This window comes from Manihot esculenta, chromosome 1 (genome assembly GCF_001659605.2).
Source record: "Manihot esculenta cultivar AM560-2 chromosome 1, M.esculenta_v8, whole genome shotgun sequence".
Classification (NCBI taxonomy): domain Eukaryota; kingdom Viridiplantae; phylum Streptophyta; class Magnoliopsida; order Malpighiales; family Euphorbiaceae; genus Manihot; species Manihot esculenta.
This window is the reverse complement of record NC_035161.2, coordinates 42,295,348-42,315,724: the sequence shown is the minus strand read 5'-3', so window position 1 is coordinate 42,315,724 and position 20,377 is coordinate 42,295,348. Positions and strand designations below refer to the sequence as shown.

At 31.5% G+C, this 20,377-nt stretch overlaps 4 protein-coding genes across 4 annotated transcripts; all 4 read left to right on the top strand.

Annotated features, from left to right (window-relative positions):
* Positions 1–1,932, top strand: LOC110622703 (cyclin-U2-1). Its single transcript, XM_021767306.2, has 2 exons — positions 1–706; positions 808–1,932. The coding sequence occupies exons 1-2, from the start codon at positions 300–302 to the stop codon at positions 1,073–1,075; spliced, it is 675 nt and encodes a 224-aa protein (XP_021622998.1). The 5' UTR covers positions 1–299; the 3' UTR covers positions 1,076–1,932.
* Positions 1,933–4,603: 2,671 nt separating this feature from the next.
* Positions 4,604–5,951, top strand: LOC110617344 (putative expansin-B2). Its single transcript, XM_021760078.2, has 3 exons — positions 4,604–5,133; positions 5,219–5,525; positions 5,621–5,951. Exons 1-3 carry the CDS (start codon positions 4,971–4,973, stop codon positions 5,949–5,951), a joined length of 801 nt encoding a protein of 266 aa, XP_021615770.1. The 5' UTR covers positions 4,604–4,970.
* A 2,714-nt stretch (positions 5,952–8,665) lies between these two features.
* Positions 8,666–10,211, top strand: LOC110618195 (zinc finger protein ZAT1). Its single transcript, XM_021761297.2, has one exon. The coding sequence runs from the start codon at positions 8,666–8,668 to the stop codon at positions 10,127–10,129; it is 1,464 nt and encodes a 487-aa protein (XP_021616989.1). The 3' UTR covers positions 10,130–10,211.
* Positions 10,212–16,709: 6,498 nt separating this feature from the next.
* Positions 16,710–18,213, top strand: LOC110620938 (zinc finger protein ZAT9). Its single transcript, XM_021764893.2, has one exon. It carries the CDS (start codon positions 16,857–16,859, stop codon positions 17,979–17,981), a length of 1,125 nt encoding a protein of 374 aa, XP_021620585.1. The 5' UTR covers positions 16,710–16,856; the 3' UTR covers positions 17,982–18,213.
* Positions 18,214–20,377: the final 2,164 nt, after the last annotated feature.

Here is a 20,377-nt window from a genome sequence, read left to right as displayed (position 1 = left end):
CGCTCTTGCATGCCCATTTTCCTCACCCTTCCAAGTCCAACCCCACTGTCGGCGAGCTCCTATTAACATATACACAGGAGGCACTCAAATCTTTATAATTTTGATTATGTTCCTGGCTTCCAACCACCTTCCAAATGGCCCCAACCGAGGTCTCCCACTTTATTTTATTCACTCTCACAGCTGCACCTCTCTTTGTTGTTGGGCACCTTCTAAATTCCCCCCCACTATAAATTCTCCTGAAACCTCACCATTCCTACCAAGTGTAGCAACCTCTCTCTGTGTCAACACTAGATTCACGGATGGCTACATCTTCGCTTGCAATATCTCCAAGAAAGCTCCGTTCAGATCTGTATTCCTATTCATACCAATCTCACTCAAATACACCATTAGTCATCTCTGTTCTTGCTTCTCTCATCGAGAGAACCATGGCTAGAAATGAGAGAATCGCCAAGATCTGTTCCTGGGCATTATCAAAAGACTTTAGAACTAGGGTCTTTGATTGCTACGAGACACCGGACATGACAATTCAATCCTATCTCGAGAGAATTTTTCGATACACTCGAGCCGGCCCCTCTGTTTACGTTGTTGCTTACGTTTATATTGATCGGTTTTGCCAGGCCAATCTTGGATTTAGGATCAACGCAAGAAACGTGCATAGGCTTCTCATTACAACCATTATGGTGGCTTCCAAATATGTAGAGGACATGTATGTTGTGTTTCTTTCTCTTAACTCTTTTTATTTTCTTGGCTTTTCTTTTTAAAACAAAAGAAAGGAATTCTCAAGAATCTTGCGATTTTCTTGAACAGGAATTACAGGAATTCTTATTTTGCAAGAGTTGGGGGATTAACTACGAATGAGCTGAATAAGCTGGAACTTGAATTTCTGTTCATGATGGGCTTCAAAATGCATGTGAAAGTAAGTGTTTTTGAGAGCTACTGTTGTCATTTAGAAAGGGAAGTGGGCATTGGAGGAGGCTATCACATAGAGAAGACATTGAGATGTGCAGAGGAAATCAAATCAGCACAAAATGAAGAGAAGAGATATATTAATCAAATTACTCGTATTATGCTGTAGATTAAATTTTGAAGAAGAAATTTTTCTTCAGGCGGTTTTACGCGCCACCATAGGAGAGGATTGATTATTGTGTACAGATTGAAGTGTATAAAAATGTGATGGTATAGAGTGATGTATAAATAGTACTACTGAGTTTTTACTTGAGAAAGACAAACATTTGCTTATAACCATTGTGGCTTCTCAACTGTACAGTATTATCTTTACTTTTATTTTCATTATAGTAATTTTGTAAAAAGTATTTCATTATACCCTATAGAATGTATTTGTTAAAAAATATCAGTAATTAGTGGTGAATATACTGCTTGATTAGAAAAAATAAAGTTGAAAAGATGGAAAATAATTAAAAAAAAAAAAAAAAAAAAAGAAAAAGAAGAAGAAGTAGGGTATTAAAAAAACCAAGAAGGGGCCACATCTAAAGCAATGCATAAAGTGGAAAATTAGAAAAAAGCAATGGAGCTTCTTGAGATTCTTACTTTTTAGTATGATATTACTAAAATAAAAATATATAATATGAACTCATTATTAGGTTAGATTAAACTAAACTATAATGTATTATCGACAGAAGACAGATCAGGTAGAGGAAGGAGAAAACGACAATAAACAAGTTGTTAATTAAAGAAGCAAAACATAATTAGATTTACTAAAATAGATAATTAAATAGATGTTATTGCAATTAACATTATTTTATAAAAAAGAATTAATTAATGTTTTAAAATGTTTTCTTCTCCTTTTGGTCATTTCAAATTGTACTAGCTTTAGGACAAGTACCTAATGCCAGCCTTAATTATATGTGCGTTTGTGATTTAACTAAAATAAAGATCTCCATTACCACATTCTTGAGATTTGGTACAATGGACACAGCATTATCTTTCATTTACAAAAATTATTTTGCATGGCAGGTTAAAAAATAGAAAAAGTAGGCATTGGCGAGCACTTAATTTCCATGAATGATATAATTTAATGATCATCTATTTTGCTTAAGAGAGAAGCACTTTACAGATTACACTTTTATATGCATTATTTTTTAGCAGAAATCTTTTTTATTTTTCCAATAAAAAGATGATGTGATTGAGGAAAAGGTCCAACTTTAGTTGATCATTGATGTACGGATTACCTAAAGATAAGGTGGAATTGGAAAATTATTAATACTGGTGGAGCCTCTAATTGGAGACACTGAAAACTTTTACTGTTTTTTCCCCCCAAGAACCAAAGATGTTGACATTTATAGTGACAAGCATATCATCCAACGGTCAATTCTTATCTTCTCATATTTTTTAATTATTTAATTGAATATTAAAATATAAATAATATTAATCAAATTTATGTATAATTAAAACATTCATTTTAGTCCAGAATGTTAGCCCTTATGAATTTGAATTTCAATTTTAAATTAATTTTATTGTACAAAATGTTATCGGTTAGAAGAACATGTAATCTATTTAGTCTAGACTTTGCTGTCATGTTCATTAGCATCTTGATATTTTTAGATTAAAAAAAAAAAAGAAAAAGAAAGAAAGAGAGAGAGGGAAAAAAAAATCAGAGTCGTCACCATCTATCCACGGTTGTTGAATTAAAAAATTAAGCAAAATCGTAAACATTTTGATTCGTGTCTCTGCTTCATTATTTCATTTCAACTAACTACAGATTCATTTGACATTTTGATATTGAGAAACTAAAATTAAATTTTATAATTATTTCAATTTTCTGTTATTAAAAATATATTAAGAATATTTTTCTACTAATAATAATATTATTATATTAAACTCCTTACGATCATAATACATATTTACAGTTTAATTAAATCTCAATCAACTGAGAAAATCGATATTAGCAAGTACAAATCACCAACACAATAGTTAACTCCTCTGATTCACGCCGAAACCATAAATATACATATTTTTAATTTAATTGATAATCAGCAAATGAAATGATAGTAAATGGGTAAATAGATAAAATACATTATTAATGGACCGTCTAACACGTTTGTAAAAAAATATTTTTATTAGATTTGATGAGTCGCAGTGCATAAAATATTAGAATGATCAGGATATATATATTTCAGAACTAATTCTAATTCTATATAATTTAATTTCTCCTGAAAATATCATATTTAGACTATTTTAAAAAGTTTTAATTTATTTAAATTAATGATCAGCAATATTAACACTCCAATCATTGATTTCAATTCATTAATTTTTTTTGTGAGATCGAAAAGAAGCATTGGAAAATAAGATTCATTGAAATAAAGTTTTGCATATTTTTTGAATCTTTATAATATTTTATTTATGGAAAAACCTGAAAGGTTTTTAAAATATTTTGAAATTTAAAAATATAATTTCAATCTTTTGTTTCAAAAAAAAAATCCAAACAAAAAATCATGGCTTTTGGCAGACAGTTGTATATACAAATCGGCATTTAAATGCGAACGGGCTACAATATATAACAAAATGGGCTGGGCTTCTGAATCGCAGTGCTGAAACGGGCTTTAATGACCCAACAGCCAGACTGCAGCCTTTTCTTTTCCCGTCCACTTGTGAGGTGGGTTATCCATAAAATAACACACACACACACACACACATATATTATCCGATCTTAATAAGTCGTTTCAAACTTATTACTATTACTTAAAAAAATAACATAACTTGTTTGATGTTATAAATTTTAATTAAAAAATTATATGAAATATTTAAATTCTATTTATTTAAAATATAATATATGCAAAAAGTTATAAATATAATTATTTACTTTATATTTGGATTGTAGATATCTAATCCCAAAACTTAAATCTGAATCAAAATTAAGACGGTATTATTTCACAAATTTTAATTCATATTAAATTCAATTATATACTACATAAATATTTCCTAATAAAATTATGTAGAATTCGGAAGCTGAACGTTTCTATCTATTGCACAATTTGAAGAGTGGAGCTGGAGGCTTGAAGCATCGCCAACAAATTTATTTTTCAAGATTTTAAGACTTAGAATATAAAAGTATATATTATATTTTATGGTTATTTATTATTTACAATAAATTGATAGATTATTTTAATAATAATTTTTTTAATTGCATTTCGATGTCTAAAACATATCCTACTTTCAATAAAATAATTTATTTGTTGAATCTCTTTTGGATAACACGTTTTTAAAGTAGATAGAAACTTAATAAATTGAAACAATGATTATGGATTACATAGCTAAAATAGCTCCCTGGAGAAATTTTGATTGAAGTTTATTTTATGGAAATATTAATCAAACATAAATAAAAACAAGAATAAGAATTCAAAGAGGAAAAAATTATACACACATACAAACACAAATTGAGAAACTTTTAAAATATAATAGCAAACATCAAGTATCAATTAAAGGGAACTGAGCAAAAGATGATGATGGTGCTTGTGTTCGTGTAGGCATTTGTAAATCCACTGAAGCTTAACTTCAGGCTTTGGCTCATGGGTTGAGGATGGGATCACTCGGCCAACAATGGAAAAAATTTAAAGGACCTAGAAATTATTACCCTACAAAAATTCTGTGGCTTAACCTAATATATGGAAATTAAGGTAGATTACTTTAGGATTTGGCGCCAACATTTAAATCTCATGAATGTATTTCTTTTCTTTAAAAAAAAAAAAATCAGGAATACTAAAATTATAAAAATAAATGCAATTCATTGGATTCTAATAGAATAAGATGACTCTATGATATCTGGTCTGGTCTCTCCTTGGCGTTATGGAAATCTTTATTTTGAGATACCAATTAATTCACATAAATTTTATCCGTATCTCAGAGATCTTACTATTTTGGCTTCAAAATCATAACCCCATGCAGTCTTCTTCCTCGTCAATGATCCCTCTATACATAAACAGACGCCCACCCCAAAACAACATCATAAAAATATGGCCCCATTCTCTCTTTGTGTTCTTCTATTTCTTTTTCTGCTGGACTCCTGCTACTGCTTCTGCCCCAAGTGCTTCAATTTTTCAAATACGCACTCTGATTCTGATTGGGAACCCGCAGGGGCCACGTGGTATGGTAGTCCCACAGGTGCAGGAAGTACCGGTACGTATTTGAAATTAAACTGACGTGTATTTGTTTCTGAAAATTAATTGCTAAAAAGAAATGAATTTTCATAACCTTGTTGTAGGTGGAGCTTGTGGGTATGAAAATGCTGTAGAGCAACCTCCATTCTCTTCAATGATATCAGCTGGAGGGCCTTCTCTGTATAAATCAGGCAAGGGATGTGGAGTCTGTTATCAGGTGAAATGCACGTCTAATTCAGCCTGCTCGGGGAATCCAGTCACTGTTGTCATTACAGATAAGTGTCCAGGAGGACCTTGTACCTCAGAGTCTGTTCATTTCGATTTGAGTGGCACTGCTTTTGGAGCCATGGCAGTTTCTGGCCAGGCTGATCAACTCCGTAATGCCGGAGTATTGCAGATTCAGTATAGAAGGCAAGTACTCGCAAAAATTCTTAATTAAGTTTATTTTATAATATGGAATATACATATATACTTATCTCGTTTTGCTTGGGGTGTAAATTAAGCAGGGTTCAGTGCGAATATCATGGTAAGACTTTGGCCTTTCACGTCGATTCCGGCGCTAACCCCTACTACTTTGCGACCGTAGTGGAGTACGAAGAGGGAGACGGTGACCTTGCTTCAGTTGAACTAAAACAGGCACCAGACGGCTCAGACTCTTGGATTAAAATGCAGCAAGCCTGGGGTGCAGTTTGGAAACTCAACTCAGGCTCCGCTCTGCGTGCCCCATTTTCTCTCCGGCTAACCTCGCTCATGTCTGGCAAGACCATTGTAGCAAGTGACGTAATTCCTGCTAGTTGGCAGCCGGGAAAAACATACCTATCTGTAGTCAATTTCTAGTATTAGCGGCAAATGTACAAGATACTCAGGGAGCTAAAACATAATATTATATTTCTATAGAAATGAAATAAAATGATGGTTATTTCAGATATTATTTTCTGATGAGTGAAAAAGTCTGTAGCAATTTTATATGCATGAAAAATATTTATTTCAATTTAACAAAAAATAACACAAATTTTATGTGGATATATAGACTATGAGGATAAATTTCATTGTAATAAAACATATATATAAGCTATAATTACTTTAAAATTTTGTTAAATGCTAAAATTCAATGAAAATATTTTGATTATCTATAATTTTCACAAATATTGTGCAAATTAATTATAATTTAAAAAAAAAAAAATTGATACCCACAATACTACAGAAAATATCCGGGTGTTGCTTAATAGTATCGATTAAGTGCATCGCTTGCATAATAATGAGAAGCAGATGCTTAATCCCGAAAAATGTATAAAACAAAAGAAATCAAGAAGAAAAAAAAAATACGAAATAAATGTTTTAAGATGTGTTGAATAATATGATTTATATATAATAATTACCTCTGTAATTGAAATATTAAAAAATTATTATTAATTAATTTTTAAATGATGGAAAAATTTCTATTTTTATTTTCATTTATTTACGCAATAAATCTATTAAAATTGAATAAAGTAAGTATTTCCTGCTCAATATATACTTGTATTCCAAATAAAAAGAGTTGTAATAAGGCCTTAACACCACTCTAAGCTTAGCTTACAGTCAGTAAATTAGTTCCCTTCTCTTTATTTTGTTATTATTAATATGAACAGTGAGCACTGATCATCAACTGTCGACACAGTTTTCTTCCTGAGTAAGTGAACCACTGATCACGTCTTTCAAAAGAATAATCTCATCTCCACTACACGTACAAAAGAGGAGACTGGGGGATGTGAATAGATTCACTTCCAACCACTCTTCAAAGAAGCAATCATTTTCTCTAGGTCAAATTTACATTAAGAAAATACTCAGATTATAATTTCTGTTGATAAATTGTTTTTTTAATTTTACCTCCTCACAAAAGAAAATCCAATAGATTTCATCATAATAGCTAGTGCTGCACCAAATACCAATAGAATGCAACGCCGCACCTCAATCAACGTTTGCAAAAGGGTTAATATTCATATAATATTAATATTTCCAAATCAGGCCAACATCAAATGAAGTGGGTCGCTGTTTTCAGTCAGTGAAGTGGTAGGTAGCAGATATATACCATCCAAAACACTTAGAACTTCGATATATCAACTGGCTGCTGAGCTCTTTACTTGTCCCTATCACAACTTGTAAGTAACTATTTATCTTCAAATCCAAGCCAAATTATTTATTGATTGATTACAATCTAAACCTCAACTCATTGATTTGCTTAACTAACAGTTTACTGAAATATCAAAGAGAAGAAATTAACGAGGGTTAAGATGAGTAATATGATAATTTTTTTTAGATTGAAAGTTGTATTTAAGAGAATGGAAAAAATATTTACTGATAGTATTTTATTTTTTTAACGAGTGAAGATATCTATAATTATCCAAAATTTTTATAAAATAAAAGCCAGCCAATTGATATATATTTGAATCAACATTTTTCCATCAAAATGATTTTTTAAAAGAAATATATTATAATCCTTATCATTTTAAATAACAATGAAATTATTAAATATATACGTATAAATTAATGATCCAAAAAATTAGGGCTTACAATCGTAATAAAGAGGGCAAATTGTAGCCGTTAAGATTCACTACTTTTATCCATCAGAAATTAAAACTTGGAAGGGCTAATCAATTCAATAGTGATAATCATCACAAATTAAATGCGTGGATCATTTTCTGAACTAAATATATAAATGAATGAATATTAATGATAATGATTTTCCAACGGTAACGTAAATCCAAGCTCAAGGGATTTAGTGTCCGCTTATTAAACTCATTTTTCAATTAATTACGTACTAGGTTAAAAATAATGGAGAAACCACTTAATTTAAAGAAAAAGAAAAAGAAAAATAGTGGAGAAAGAATTAATTATGTATTGGAAATACTAAAAATGTGATAGAAAAGCGATATTTTCGAAGATTAAAAGCATGTGTGTGATTTCAAAGAAGAAAAAAAAAAAAAAAGGAACATGTGCGTTGGACTGAGATGAAGTGGAAACACAACCAGCAAATAAAGAGGGAAACTAATGAATAAATTAATTAAGGTCAATGACAATAATAGTTAAGTAAGAAAAACAATAATACATTTTGTGTGGAAAAGCAGCTTGAACCAACCGACAGACAAGGAGAAGCATGGGTTAGTTTTCTTGGCTTGGAATTGAAGGGATATGAATAGCTACGGAAGTTAGAACCACTCTCTCTTTCCTTTCACTTCCTCACTCACTCTCCCTCTCCGTTGGTTTCTTTCCACTGGCGGCGCCACCACCACAAAGTCTTAGAAAATGTCTCTAATCCTCTTCCCCTCCCACCACTTGTCACCACACTCATTTAGCTCATTTTTCACACTCTCCCTCGTCCGCAAAAACAACCATTACTACATCTAAAAACTAGGACTCCTACTCCTCTTTTACCATACAACCTTACAACAACTTTCACTACAAGAACATCAACTCCATCCCTTTTGTTTTCCATTCTTAATTTTACCCACTTCCAATCCTCTACTTTCTTAGTTTCTCTTGTTATCTTTTTTCATTTTTCTTTTTCTCCTTGTATGGCTCTGCTTCTTGATCAACAATCTAACTTCAAGCACTTCTGTAAAATCTGCAAGAAAGGTTTCGGTTGTGGGAGAGCTCTAGGAGGCCACATGAGAGCTCATGGAATTGGCTACGAGAATGGTCACATGGATGAAGACCCTGCAAATGATGATTGGGAAGATAAATTTGGAGAAAATGTGCCTCCTAGCAACAAGAGAATGTATGCTTTAAGAACCAACCCCAATCGATTAAAGAGTTGTCGGGTTTGTGAAAACTGTGGCAAAGAATTTTTGTCGTGGAAATCCTTCCTTGAACATGGCAAGTGCAGCTCCGAGGACGCCGAATCGCTTGTGTCCTCTCCAGGATCCGACGGCGAGGACGGCACACCAAGGAGAGGCTGCGGTTGGTCTAAAAGGAAAAGGTCGCTGAGGGCCAAGGTGGGTAATTATAACTCAAATTGCCCTTCCAGCGAAGAGGAAGATCTCGCAAATTGCCTCATGATGTTATCTAATGCAACATTTGACCCTTTATTAGCGGAACCAGAGGAATCATGTGCCTCGGCTAGTAAAGAAGAGGAGAGAAGAAATACGATGAATTTTATAGCTCCGGTGGCTTATAGGGCACCTATGGAAAAGGCCAAGGGAGTTTCTAAAGGGATGTTTGAATGCAAAGCATGCAAGAAAGTTTTCAATTCCCATCAAGCATTAGGTGGACATAGAGCTAGTCACAAAAAGGTTAAAGGGTGTTTCGCAGCGCGGTTTGATCAAGGACTAGATGATAATCTAGCAGATGAAGATGTTATTACACATGAAGAATTCTTTCCAACAAAATCAAGGTCAACTTTTCAGTTTGATCATGGTTCAAATGCTCCATTAGCTTCTACTTCAAAAAGAAAATCAAAAGTCCACGAATGCTCCATATGTCATCGTGTATTTTCGTCAGGACAAGCCTTAGGTGGACATAAAAGGTGCCATTGGATCACTTCAAATTCACCAGATGCCTCTTCTTTGGCTAAGTTTCATCAGTTTCAAGGTCACATTGAGCAAATTAAACAAAGACCCAAGTTTATCAACAATCCTGAGACGCTTGATCTCACGCTTGATCTGAATCTTCCTGCTCCGGCTGATGAGAAAAATGGATCAGCCCGGCGGGAAACCCCGGCAAACCCACCTAGCTTTGAAGTTTCTACAGAGATTTATTTACAAACTTGGGCTGGGGTTAAAGCAAAAGAAAAAGATGAGAATCACCACCGCCGTCACCATCACCATCAAAACGAGGATGATAACAACAAGAATAATACCACCACCACCAACAACAACACTAATCGTAATGGTCCAATGCAGAATGTGGATGATGAAGCAGACAGTAAGGTGAAGTTAGCAAAGCTTAGCGAATTAAAAGATATGAACATGAATGGAAGCTCATCTCCATGGTTGCAGGTAGGGATTGGATCAACTACAGATGTGAGCGCTAACACATAAACATTGTGAAGCAATATGAAGACATTTTCTCTCATTTTATTCTTTTCCACTTAATCTTCTTTTTGTGCATTTTCTATTTAAAAATGTAATTACAGACTCATCAACAGGTTCATAATTATATTTCTACGTACACTGTAACTTTTTTTATTATTTCTTTTGGGTGGAGATGGTAGAAACTCCCATGAAATATTAATTGCTCAAGGAAAATATTTTAAATAAACAAATACATACTTGATCATTGAGATCAGTGGGCGTACATTACGTGGTTTTTTTTTTTTTTTTAATTATTTTGTTTGTATGCTTGCATCTAGAGAGAGAATCTCTCTTGTTTTATCTTCTTCTTGGGAGCTCTAGTCTCCCTTCACCTCTTGCAGAGTTCGCTTCTGTCTGCCCGAATTCCTTCCACACTACTAGGAGAGTGGATTCTCTCGCCACCTCTAGGTGGCCTTTTTTTTTTTTTTTTTTTTTTTTCTTTCGGCAAGTTGGTAGATCTGTGAGGGTTTGTCTTGCATCTGCCTTTTATGTTGTTGTTGTGCTTGGATGTGGCTTTCTTTTGCATGCAGAAGAATCTTCTTTCCAGATCAACGATTCATTTAGTTTAGGACCAATGATGAGTTGTTAGGGTGGTGGCTTGCAGAGCACAGCCTCTAAAAGGTGGTGCGATTGGGATGCCTAAGCTCACACTATCTCTCCTTTCGCGGTGATGCTTCAGACTGCGGAAATACCTTGATCTAAAGGCTAGCTGTGAGATATATTTCAAGTGTTGTTGGTGTTTGGCTGTCGTTCCAAGTTGATATGGTGATGGGGTTTAGGTCTATTGGTTTGGATATATATATATATATATTTTTTGTATTGTAATTGGTTGCATGCAATCCCTTCTCCTTGAGGTCCAATAAGATGAGAATATGGCCTTGGGTTTAACGTTGAAAAAAGACATGGTTAAGCCACAGTCATTTGGTCTGCATGGTGGCTAGATGGGTGCTACCCCATTAGGTTGCGTCCAGATTAAGAATAAGTCGAGTGCCTATGTTTTATTCTTGGGCCTAGAAACTTTTTGATGTGTCTTAGGTCTACGTACTTAGTTTACATGTGGTTTAATTATAATATTATGTTATTTTTAGAGAGCATGAGGAATATATTTAGACTAAGTGAGGATATGCTCGAGAAACACTTTTCAATCTCTATTGGGTTTATGATAAATTAGGTTTTAAAAAAATATCTTAGGTTGGTAGCAAGAGCCAAGAGGGAGTACAGAGTTCATAATCAAGATGGAGACGAAGATTTAGCATTTGATGTTTCAAGTGGATGAAAAGCTCAGTTCAAACAATAAAGTGATTGATAAATTGATGGAGCTGCCATCCTAATTTCTTTATTTATTTATAACAATTTAGAATAATGTAAAATAATTTTTTTTCCATGATGACAAAAAAATAAATTACATTTTAGTTTCTTTGATTATTCTTTTCCGTAATTAAAGAATTATTTATAAATGTGACAAATATAGTTTTATTATTAGATTAATGCTCGATTTTTTTATATTAAAAATTAGAGCTCTAATATCGTTAAATTATATCTCATTAGTTAAAAATATATTATTTTATATTTTAATTTTGTATTATAAAATTATAAAATTGAAATGATCCCACATAAAGCTATTTTAACTGTTTGTTTTAAAACTTGAATGATGGTTAAAAAATATACTGACATTATTAATAGTTTTAGTTTACGGAATAAAAAAATTTAAACGTTTACTATTTTTTATATTTATATTTTAATTTTAAAATTTTAAACAATAAAATTAATTTTTTTATATTTATTTTAATTTTAGCTATCTATTTTAATTAATTTTGATAAAAACTTTTAATCTATGTAGAATTATTCTTTAAAAGGTTTATTGAATAAAATTTTTAGTTTCATTTTAATTATAATTAAAAGAAATAAATTAAATATGAAAAATTATTAAAAAATTATAACATAGTCCATAAAATTTTATTTAATTAATAACATAGTTCTTAAAATATATATTTTTATTTCAATATTGATATTTTTTTGTTAATTCCATTATTTACTTTTCATTCTATTTTTATACAATATTATAGTTTAATAGTATTATAGTATAAAATATATAATATTTTATTTTATTTAATATTATTAATATGAAATATAATTTTTTATTGAATAAATAAATAAATTAATATACATCACAAATATAAGTGTTATATAAATGAGTAAAATAAAAATATTAAATATCCCAAATAATTTACAAAAAACATAATTAACATATCTAAGTTATTATAAAAATTATAAAAAGGTGACTTTACATAGTAAAATATATATATTTAATATTATTAATATAAAATATAATTTTTTATATACTAAAAATATATATATAATTTATAATAGTGAGTATAAATTTTCAATGTGATGACCGTCAGACTTCACGCATTTGGTTAGGAGGTCAGGTCCGTAAAGACAGTCTTGGCCCAAAATCTATGAAGCCTTGCAGACAGATTGATCCAACATTTTCAACCCTGATTTAAGCCCACGGATCATACTGGATCACTCACGGATCCATCCAATACCAACTTAGCCCAGTGACGTGACATAAAGAGGAACAGTAGACCCAGTCACCTCGCAGCCATGTCTGTATACACGCCGAGAGAATTAAATGGCCGTCTAATGTGAAGAGGACACCTGACGCCGTCATACGTACGGACCTATATGACAGAGGCAGGTGACACTGTAGCAAGAAAACCGTTACGCGTCACTAGCAGACAAAATGGAAGGAATATAAAGAGAGAAATCACTTTCTCCCCGTCCAAACTTATACAACCCTTATAAACTCTACTTTCTGCCTCTCAGAAAATCACAATGAAATATTTTAATATATTAAATTTATATGTGATATTTTATGAAATTGAAAATTTATTATTTAATATTAGATATGATAACTATATAAAGTAAATATATTTTTAATATGAAATTTAAATTAAAAAATATATATTTATTAATATAAAATTTTAAGAATTCTATTATAATTTGACATTAATTTTTCAGATTTAATTTAATCATTTTAATTATATAATTATGATAAATTGAAAAACATTTAATTTTATTATGCAAAATTTAATGTTTTGAATATAAATATGAATTAATGTAATTGTTTAAAATTTTTTATCAAATAGATATTTTTAAGAAATAATTTTATGGGATATAACACGTAGATAAATAATTAAAATTGAGAAAAATATAAAAAAATTAATTTTATTATTTAAAATTTTAAGATTAGAATATAAATAAAAAAATAATAAACATTTGAATTTTTTTAAGTATATGTAATTTCTCATAACGTATGAAATTATTTTCCCTTATTTTATAAAAAAACAATTTTATTTTATTGAATATCATTATTTTAATATTTTAAAATATTTTACAAATTCGTGAAAATACATATGGAATACTGAAGGGAGAGAGCATGTACCTTCATCGGATATACGCATATTTTTGTGGTAATTCTTTATTTAGATTTTTTTTTTTTGAAATGGATTTAGATTATATTTATATCCACATAAAGCATAATAATTGTAGCCGATAAAAAGGCATACCTATATAAAAAAATTAAAAATAAATAAAATTTATATATTTCATTTTGCGTCAATCATAAATCAGATCTTCAATAATTTTTAGAGTAATGTTAAATGTTATTCACCAATGTAATCATACAACTGTTTTCAGTATTATTTTATAAATAAAAAAATAATTTTCATATATATATATATATATATATATTAATTTAAATAATTTTAAAACTAAATCCTCTTTCTCAGCGGATCTAATCACTTTGATAAACGAGCCATTTTCTTATATGTGCTTTGAATAAATTACGCTGATACTTTTGAAAGCTTGCTTGGTGCCTCTTTTACCCTTATCTTCCAGTAGAATCCTCATATGAAGTGCCTCCCACTAGAGTTTGACTATACAATTTATTTTATTTATTTTTTTAATTCTCAGATGATGAGTAAGAGAATCCTTTTTCCTTTCTAAATAAACCAGAAGATAATTCAGAAGTTTGTTTGAAGTTTGTTTGAAATTTATATGTCTGTTTCAAGTATGCATGTATATATCCTGAAATGATCAACAGGTTTTAATTCTCCCTTTCTTTTGTGCTGAGTCACCACTCACTTGGCATGCACCTATAAATAAATAAAGGATTAATTGCGCTAGCTGTGCAGTTCTAGCAACCCCATCAACTTAATTAATGCTCTATCGTTTCTAATAGGGAGAACTCAATTGGTCGGCTGTGATATGCATGCATACACACATGCACCTTCAAGTTCAAGCCCATTATAAGTGGGAGCTGAGTCACGTCCTCTGTCCTTTGACATTTGGGATTCTAAAGACCAGAAGAAGTTAGGATTTCATGCAGAGATTCAGTGGTGAAACCATAAATCTTGCTGAAAGATTTTGTTTTTTTTCATGCATTATAGATAAATAGTCATATATGTAATGCTCCCTTTGGAAGCTTTAGTTGACGCCATATTTGGTCCATTCAAACCACAAATACGATGGATGAATTTCAAGCAACTTGCAAGAGGCCAAGATCCCGTTTTTCTGAAATTTGATGGGCCAAAATTATATGCGTAAGGTGGTTTGACCATCAACTGTTTTAAGCAAAAATTGTCCATATGCCAAGCCATGTGAAACAGACAATGATATGAAGCAATTCCTTAAGATTTTTGGCTTTGGTTTTCAAGATTAGCGAATACTTGATGCTAACCATTTATTCCCTGTGATCGCCATATAATTATTTATATAATAAAATCTATATAATTTGATTAAAATGATAAACTAATATTTTAAAATAAAGATATATTTTTTTATTACATGTAATCTGTCAATAAAATATTAATTTTTGTTAATAAAAAACATAATGCACTCATAGATTTATTCCGGTGATAAGTGTATCTGATTTATTCAAGATGTCTCATATTCCACTTTCCTATTCCTCACTCTCCAATTTCTATTTTAAAAAAAATATTATTATATATTATAATATATTAAGCAATAAATTTCCATACATTTATGATCATATTATATATTAAAACTTCATTAGGATTGGGAAACATGCTTTTAGTATATTGATTATATCAATAAAATCAAAATTGAATTTTAATAATCCAAAGATTATCCATAGCCTCATCAAATCTTTTCTAATTAAACCTTTTTTTTTTTTTGAATCTTTTTCTTTCCACTTGATTTTAGCCTATGATTGAAATGATACACGTAAGGCATTGAGAAATAGAACTAATACATCCTAAACCAAAACGTGATTGGCAATTAAACACACAATTATTGCTCACAAATATCTAGATATCATGTCTTCCCTATAATACACAAGGTTAAGAAATTAAAAAAAAAACATTGATATATATTAAAAGTATATATTAATTTAAGATTAAATGAATCGATGAAGAAGATTGAAATTGTGAGGCAAAGGCAGAGGTTGGAATTATTATTAATTATAAATCCAAAGAGTTTGAATGAGAAATTATTACAAATCAGTGGATAGCATAAGAACTCAAACACTGATCAGGACTGGGTCTACCAACCCCTAACAAAACGCCATTTCCTGCAAAACCTTGTAGAAATAAACTCCTTTCTCTAAGGAAGGATGACTTTACTTTCCTACTCATTTCCCACCCTTCATTTCCCATTACACATTTCAACAAAAGATCCATTTTTATTGGTAACTTGCACTAAATAAAGTTAAAACACCTCTTTTCATTCTTTTTTACTCAAACAAAATTAATTCAACGATGAATTTTATATAAAAAAATATATATATATATATGTATATGTAGCCGGTCCACCCAGCATGCTAAAGCTACCTACATTCACAGTTCTCCCTAATATCACCGCCAAAAAGTTTGACAGAATCATGGAATCTCTCTCCTTCGCCCTTTTTAATTAGTGTGGAATCAGAAAATGCATCAAACGTGGACGACGTTGATCAGGTGTACTCATTTGATTTGATTGTGTGTGATTTTATGTCACAGCAAGATTGGTAGTTAAAATAGCGGGTCATTTTCTGAATGGAGGACACCTTAGTGGTTTAGTATTTGTGCTTCGTCATTACAACAAATCCGGCAGTTTTCTTAACTTGTACAAGTAAGTCACCGGTTTATTCTGGTACCCTCAAATTAATTTCCAAAAATACCCTTCACAATTTTACCAAATTAATGGAAAAACATAATTTTCTTTATAACTACTTCAACATTTCTTTTATTTGTATTTTCAAATATTTTTGAGAGGAAAGGGGTAATACGGGAAAAGAGTGGTTAAAAATAAAAAGAATGGCTGAGAATAAATACAGAAACGGGCAAAGCATCGCATGTTACATGTCGTTTTTTCCCCCTTCATGCACACGCTTTTATTAAGTTTTTATTAATTGTATTTGTTGCGGTTTTTAAAGAAAATTAATTACTCTCAAATCAAAATTACAATTTTGACTTTTAATTCTGATTTTTTTTTCTATAAATATATTTTATTTTAACCTCCCGTATATATCTCTTGGTGGAGGAATGCTTGTCGCCTACTCCTTTTAGTTTCCACTCTCTAACAGCTTCTTTTAAACTCTTTTCCCAGAGAGAAAATAGAGAAATCCAGAGCTCACAGCCTCACAAGTTACAACCTTTTCACGGAGATAGCTCTGTTTCTTTCTGGGTAAATGGAGAGACACAGATGTAAACTCTGCTTCAAGAGCTTTTCTAATGGAAGAGCTTTAGGCGGTCACATGAGGTCTCATATGTTGAATCTTCCAATTACTACAAAACCAGAAGAAGAAGAGGAAGAAGAGGAAGAAGAAGAAGAAGAGGAAGAAGAAGAAGACACACCCATTCAACTCGGTGAAGATACCGAGTCAGCTTCATCTTCTTCTTCATCTTCATCTTCAGAGGAAGAAGCGGAAGCAGAGGGAGAAGACAAGGGTCTTTCTTATGGATTAAGGGAGAACCCCAAGAGAAGTATTAGATTGGTAGATCCTGAGTTCTCGTTTGCTGTGGATGCTGCGTCTGTTGTTCTTCAGGACAGAGAAAGCGAGACCGAATCGTCCAAGAACCCTACTCGGAGACGTTCCAAACGGAACCGGAAATTGTTAGAGCATCAATATCATCACCACCAACAAAGACAAGAGCAAGAGAACAACATAAAGAAGCTTAATTTTAATAAATTTAGTAAAGCCGATTCGTGGGCGGAAGCTGAACCCGTGAGTTCAATCTCCGACACCACCACAGAGGAAGATGTCGCTTTCTGCCTTATGATGCTTTCAAGGGACAAATGGAAGAGAGTGGTACAACAAAACCAGCGAGAACAAGATGAGGAAGCAGAAACTGAAAAGTCCATTGAGGAAACAGATGAATCAGAGGAGTTCAAATCTTGCAAGGCAAGAACTAAAGGCAAGTACAGGTGCGAAACATGTAAGAAAGTATTTAAATCGTATCAAGCTTTGGGCGGACACAGAGCTAGTCACAAGAAACTCAAACTTTACACACCAGCTAAAGAACTAAACTTGGGGCCACAGAATGCAGGAACTTCAACGTCTGCGGCAGAGAAGAAAGTTCATGAATGTCCATATTGTTTCAGAGTATTTTCATCTGGGCAAGCTCTGGGTGGTCACAAGAGAACTCATGTAACTGGTGTAGCAGCAACTCCGGCTAGAAGTTCTTCAAAGATCGAAGACAACTTGAATTTAATAGATCTTAATCTTCCAGCTCCAGTTGATGATGATGATCTTAGCCAAATCGAGCTATCTGCGGTATCCGATGCAGAATTTGTCAACCACATCAAGAGGTGAGTGTTTGCTTACTCTGCTATGATATTCGAAAAAGAAGGTTCGATCCAAAAGTAAAAACAAAAACAAAGCAAAAAAGAAGAAGAAGAAGAAGCTTTTGGCTACTTTTGCGTTTTGGGATCTAAAATCAAGCGAATTTGTTAGTTTCAATTAAATTATATGGTTCCTATTGATTTATCTATAGACTATTTCTTGGTTCGGATTCCGACTGTAATTCATTTCTTAGTTCTTCTCTTGTCCTTTTTCTATAACAAGCTGAGTTAGAATAATCCATATATTTACTTAAAAAGTGCTTTTAGACATAATTAAGTTAACAGTTTAGAATTTCTGGGTTTCTCTTTTTCTAAAAAAAAAAAAAATTAAAATCATAGAGCTTTGATCATGAACGAAATGCTATGAATTCTCGGTGATGGGTTCTGTTGAAGGTTCCAGCTGGTGTAGCTAAGTTGTATCACATGTCGTTTTCTCTAATTTAAGAAATAGTAATTATCTTGGAAGCAAGGGAAGTTGATCAAAACTGTGTAATTATATTGATGGAAAAGTAAATTCCACCTCCTGTCAGACTCCACTGGCATTGTACAGAGTTCACGAAGAAGAAGCCTATTCTCCCTTATTTGCAACTGTTCTGTTTCCAGGCAAAAGATGTATCTTCTTCTTCTCTTTTTCTTACTTTCTTGCTCTCATCTCAGCATTTTCTTGCTTCTCCTCTGCTTTCTCAGCTTTAGTTCAACCATATAAACAGATCTGCTCCACTAGCCGATATTAAAATTAATTAAATATTTTTCTATATGTTGGAAATCTGAAAAGGCTGATGGGGAGAAAAGGCAGAATCCTCTTTTTTTCTTTTTTTTAGATTACTGTGGCGTGACAAAACCATCTCTCCAAATCATTTTCCTCCAGTTTGATGCTTATACTAAGCTAGGACTATGTTCCAAACTTAAATAAATACTATTTTTATATATATAAAATCAAGTTTATAAAAGGTAAATTAGATTTATGTGTTGATGATTGAGAAGCAAATTAGGAAAGTATTTCTACATTTTAAAAGCAAAATTATGTATTCACTTAAATGTAAATTAAGATTCATCTGCTTCTAGAATGAAAAACAAAATTATTTTTCTCGAAGAATTTTGTTTTTCTTGAAAGTAGGTCTGATGATTTGTGAATATTTATTTATTCATAAGCATGTTTATTTCGATGTATTTTAATTTTTCTTACAACTATTTTTCAAGTAGTATCTATCCTGCTAGGCAGACGCAGGGAAGCTCCAATCCCTAAGGGAGACATGTAGATTTTAGAGTTTGATCACATGGCTTCATGCATGAGAGTCCCGACCTCCCATGCAACATTTCTTTATCATTTTTTTATTAGGAGCATAATGGAGTTAATCTTATAGAAATAATTAATAAATATATTGGGAAAAGAAATATTATAATTTATTGGCTTGTTTTTAAAGTTATTATTTTAAAATATAGCGTATAATAGTTAAGAATTATTAAAATTAATTTGAAACTAACTGTATTATATTTTAATAATTATAAAAGTATTAAAATATGATTTTTTTAGCAATAATTAAAATGATATATTTAAAAACACTTTTTTAAAACTTTGAATTTCAATGTGAAACAGAGTTTAGCTGAAAAAAATAAGAAGAAAGAAATGCAAAAAACAATTATATTATTTAAAACATTAATATATACAATTCTTTTCTTAAAAAAAAAAGTTGATCATATTACTTTATTGAGAATTAATATATATACTTGGGATGGATGGATGGATTTTGAAGTGCCAATGGACAAGTAAGCTTGCGTTGATTCTTTGTCCTTTTTTAAAAAGGAAATGGCCTCTTGAAGAAGACCATTTCAACGGGGACTTGTGAAACCATTCTAGGAAAAGAAAATTCAAGAGTTCTCACTTTTGTCCATGATGTAGCACTACAGCTCTTATTCCCTCACTATTTTAAGATGCTTCTTATCTTTAATGCTCACCTAATGCCGCAAAATACACATCACCAAAAAAAAAAAAAAAAAAAAAAAAAGCCTACTTACTAAATTTCAAGTTCTAATTAATAAAGGAAAAGAAAACAGTAGGAATAGAAAATGGGCAGGACAGCTTGGGTTGGCCTTTGTGGTTGAGAAGTTAAACATGAGATGAGTCGGTGCTATCAAAAAAAAGAAAGAAAAAAGGAGGCTGTAGAGAGTGAGTGCCAATTCAAGTGGTGGTGGGTGCATTTGCAAAATAACTCTTAATTTGCGGGCTTATGAATTTAATTAAAAAGCCCAAGAGTCAACGATGCGATCATCATCACTATCATCATTCAATTTTTGTATTAAAATAATTAAAGCACTTACATAATACACTTGGGATGAGTTTCCTCATGTGTATATCTTGGCATTGCA

What these genes read in the sequence shown, in the direction of transcription:
- LOC110620938 (XM_021764893.2), top strand. Translation starts at nt 16,857, where the DNA reads ATGGAGAGACACAGATGTAAACTCTGCTTCAAGAGCTTTTCTAATGGA.
- LOC110618195 (XM_021761297.2), top strand. Translation starts at nt 8,666, where the DNA reads ATGGCTCTGCTTCTTGATCAACAATCTAACTTCAAGCACTTCTGTAAA.
- LOC110622703 (XM_021767306.2), top strand. Translation starts at nt 300, where the DNA reads ATGGCTACATCTTCGCTTGCAATATCTCCAAGAAAGCTCCGTTCAGAT. An exon ending in TCCAAATATGTAGAGGACAT is followed by an intron (nt 707 to 807) that starts GTATGTTGTGTT and finishes TTTCTTGAACAG; the next exon opens with GAATTACAGGAATTCTTATT.
- LOC110617344 (XM_021760078.2), top strand. Translation starts at nt 4,971, where the DNA reads ATGGCCCCATTCTCTCTTTGTGTTCTTCTATTTCTTTTTCTGCTGGAC. An exon ending in CACAGGTGCAGGAAGTACCG is followed by an intron (nt 5,134 to 5,218) that starts GTACGTATTTGA and finishes ACCTTGTTGTAG; the next exon opens with GTGGAGCTTGTGGGTATGAA. An exon ending in TTGCAGATTCAGTATAGAAG is followed by an intron (nt 5,526 to 5,620) that starts GCAAGTACTCGC and finishes TAAATTAAGCAG; the next exon opens with GGTTCAGTGCGAATATCATG.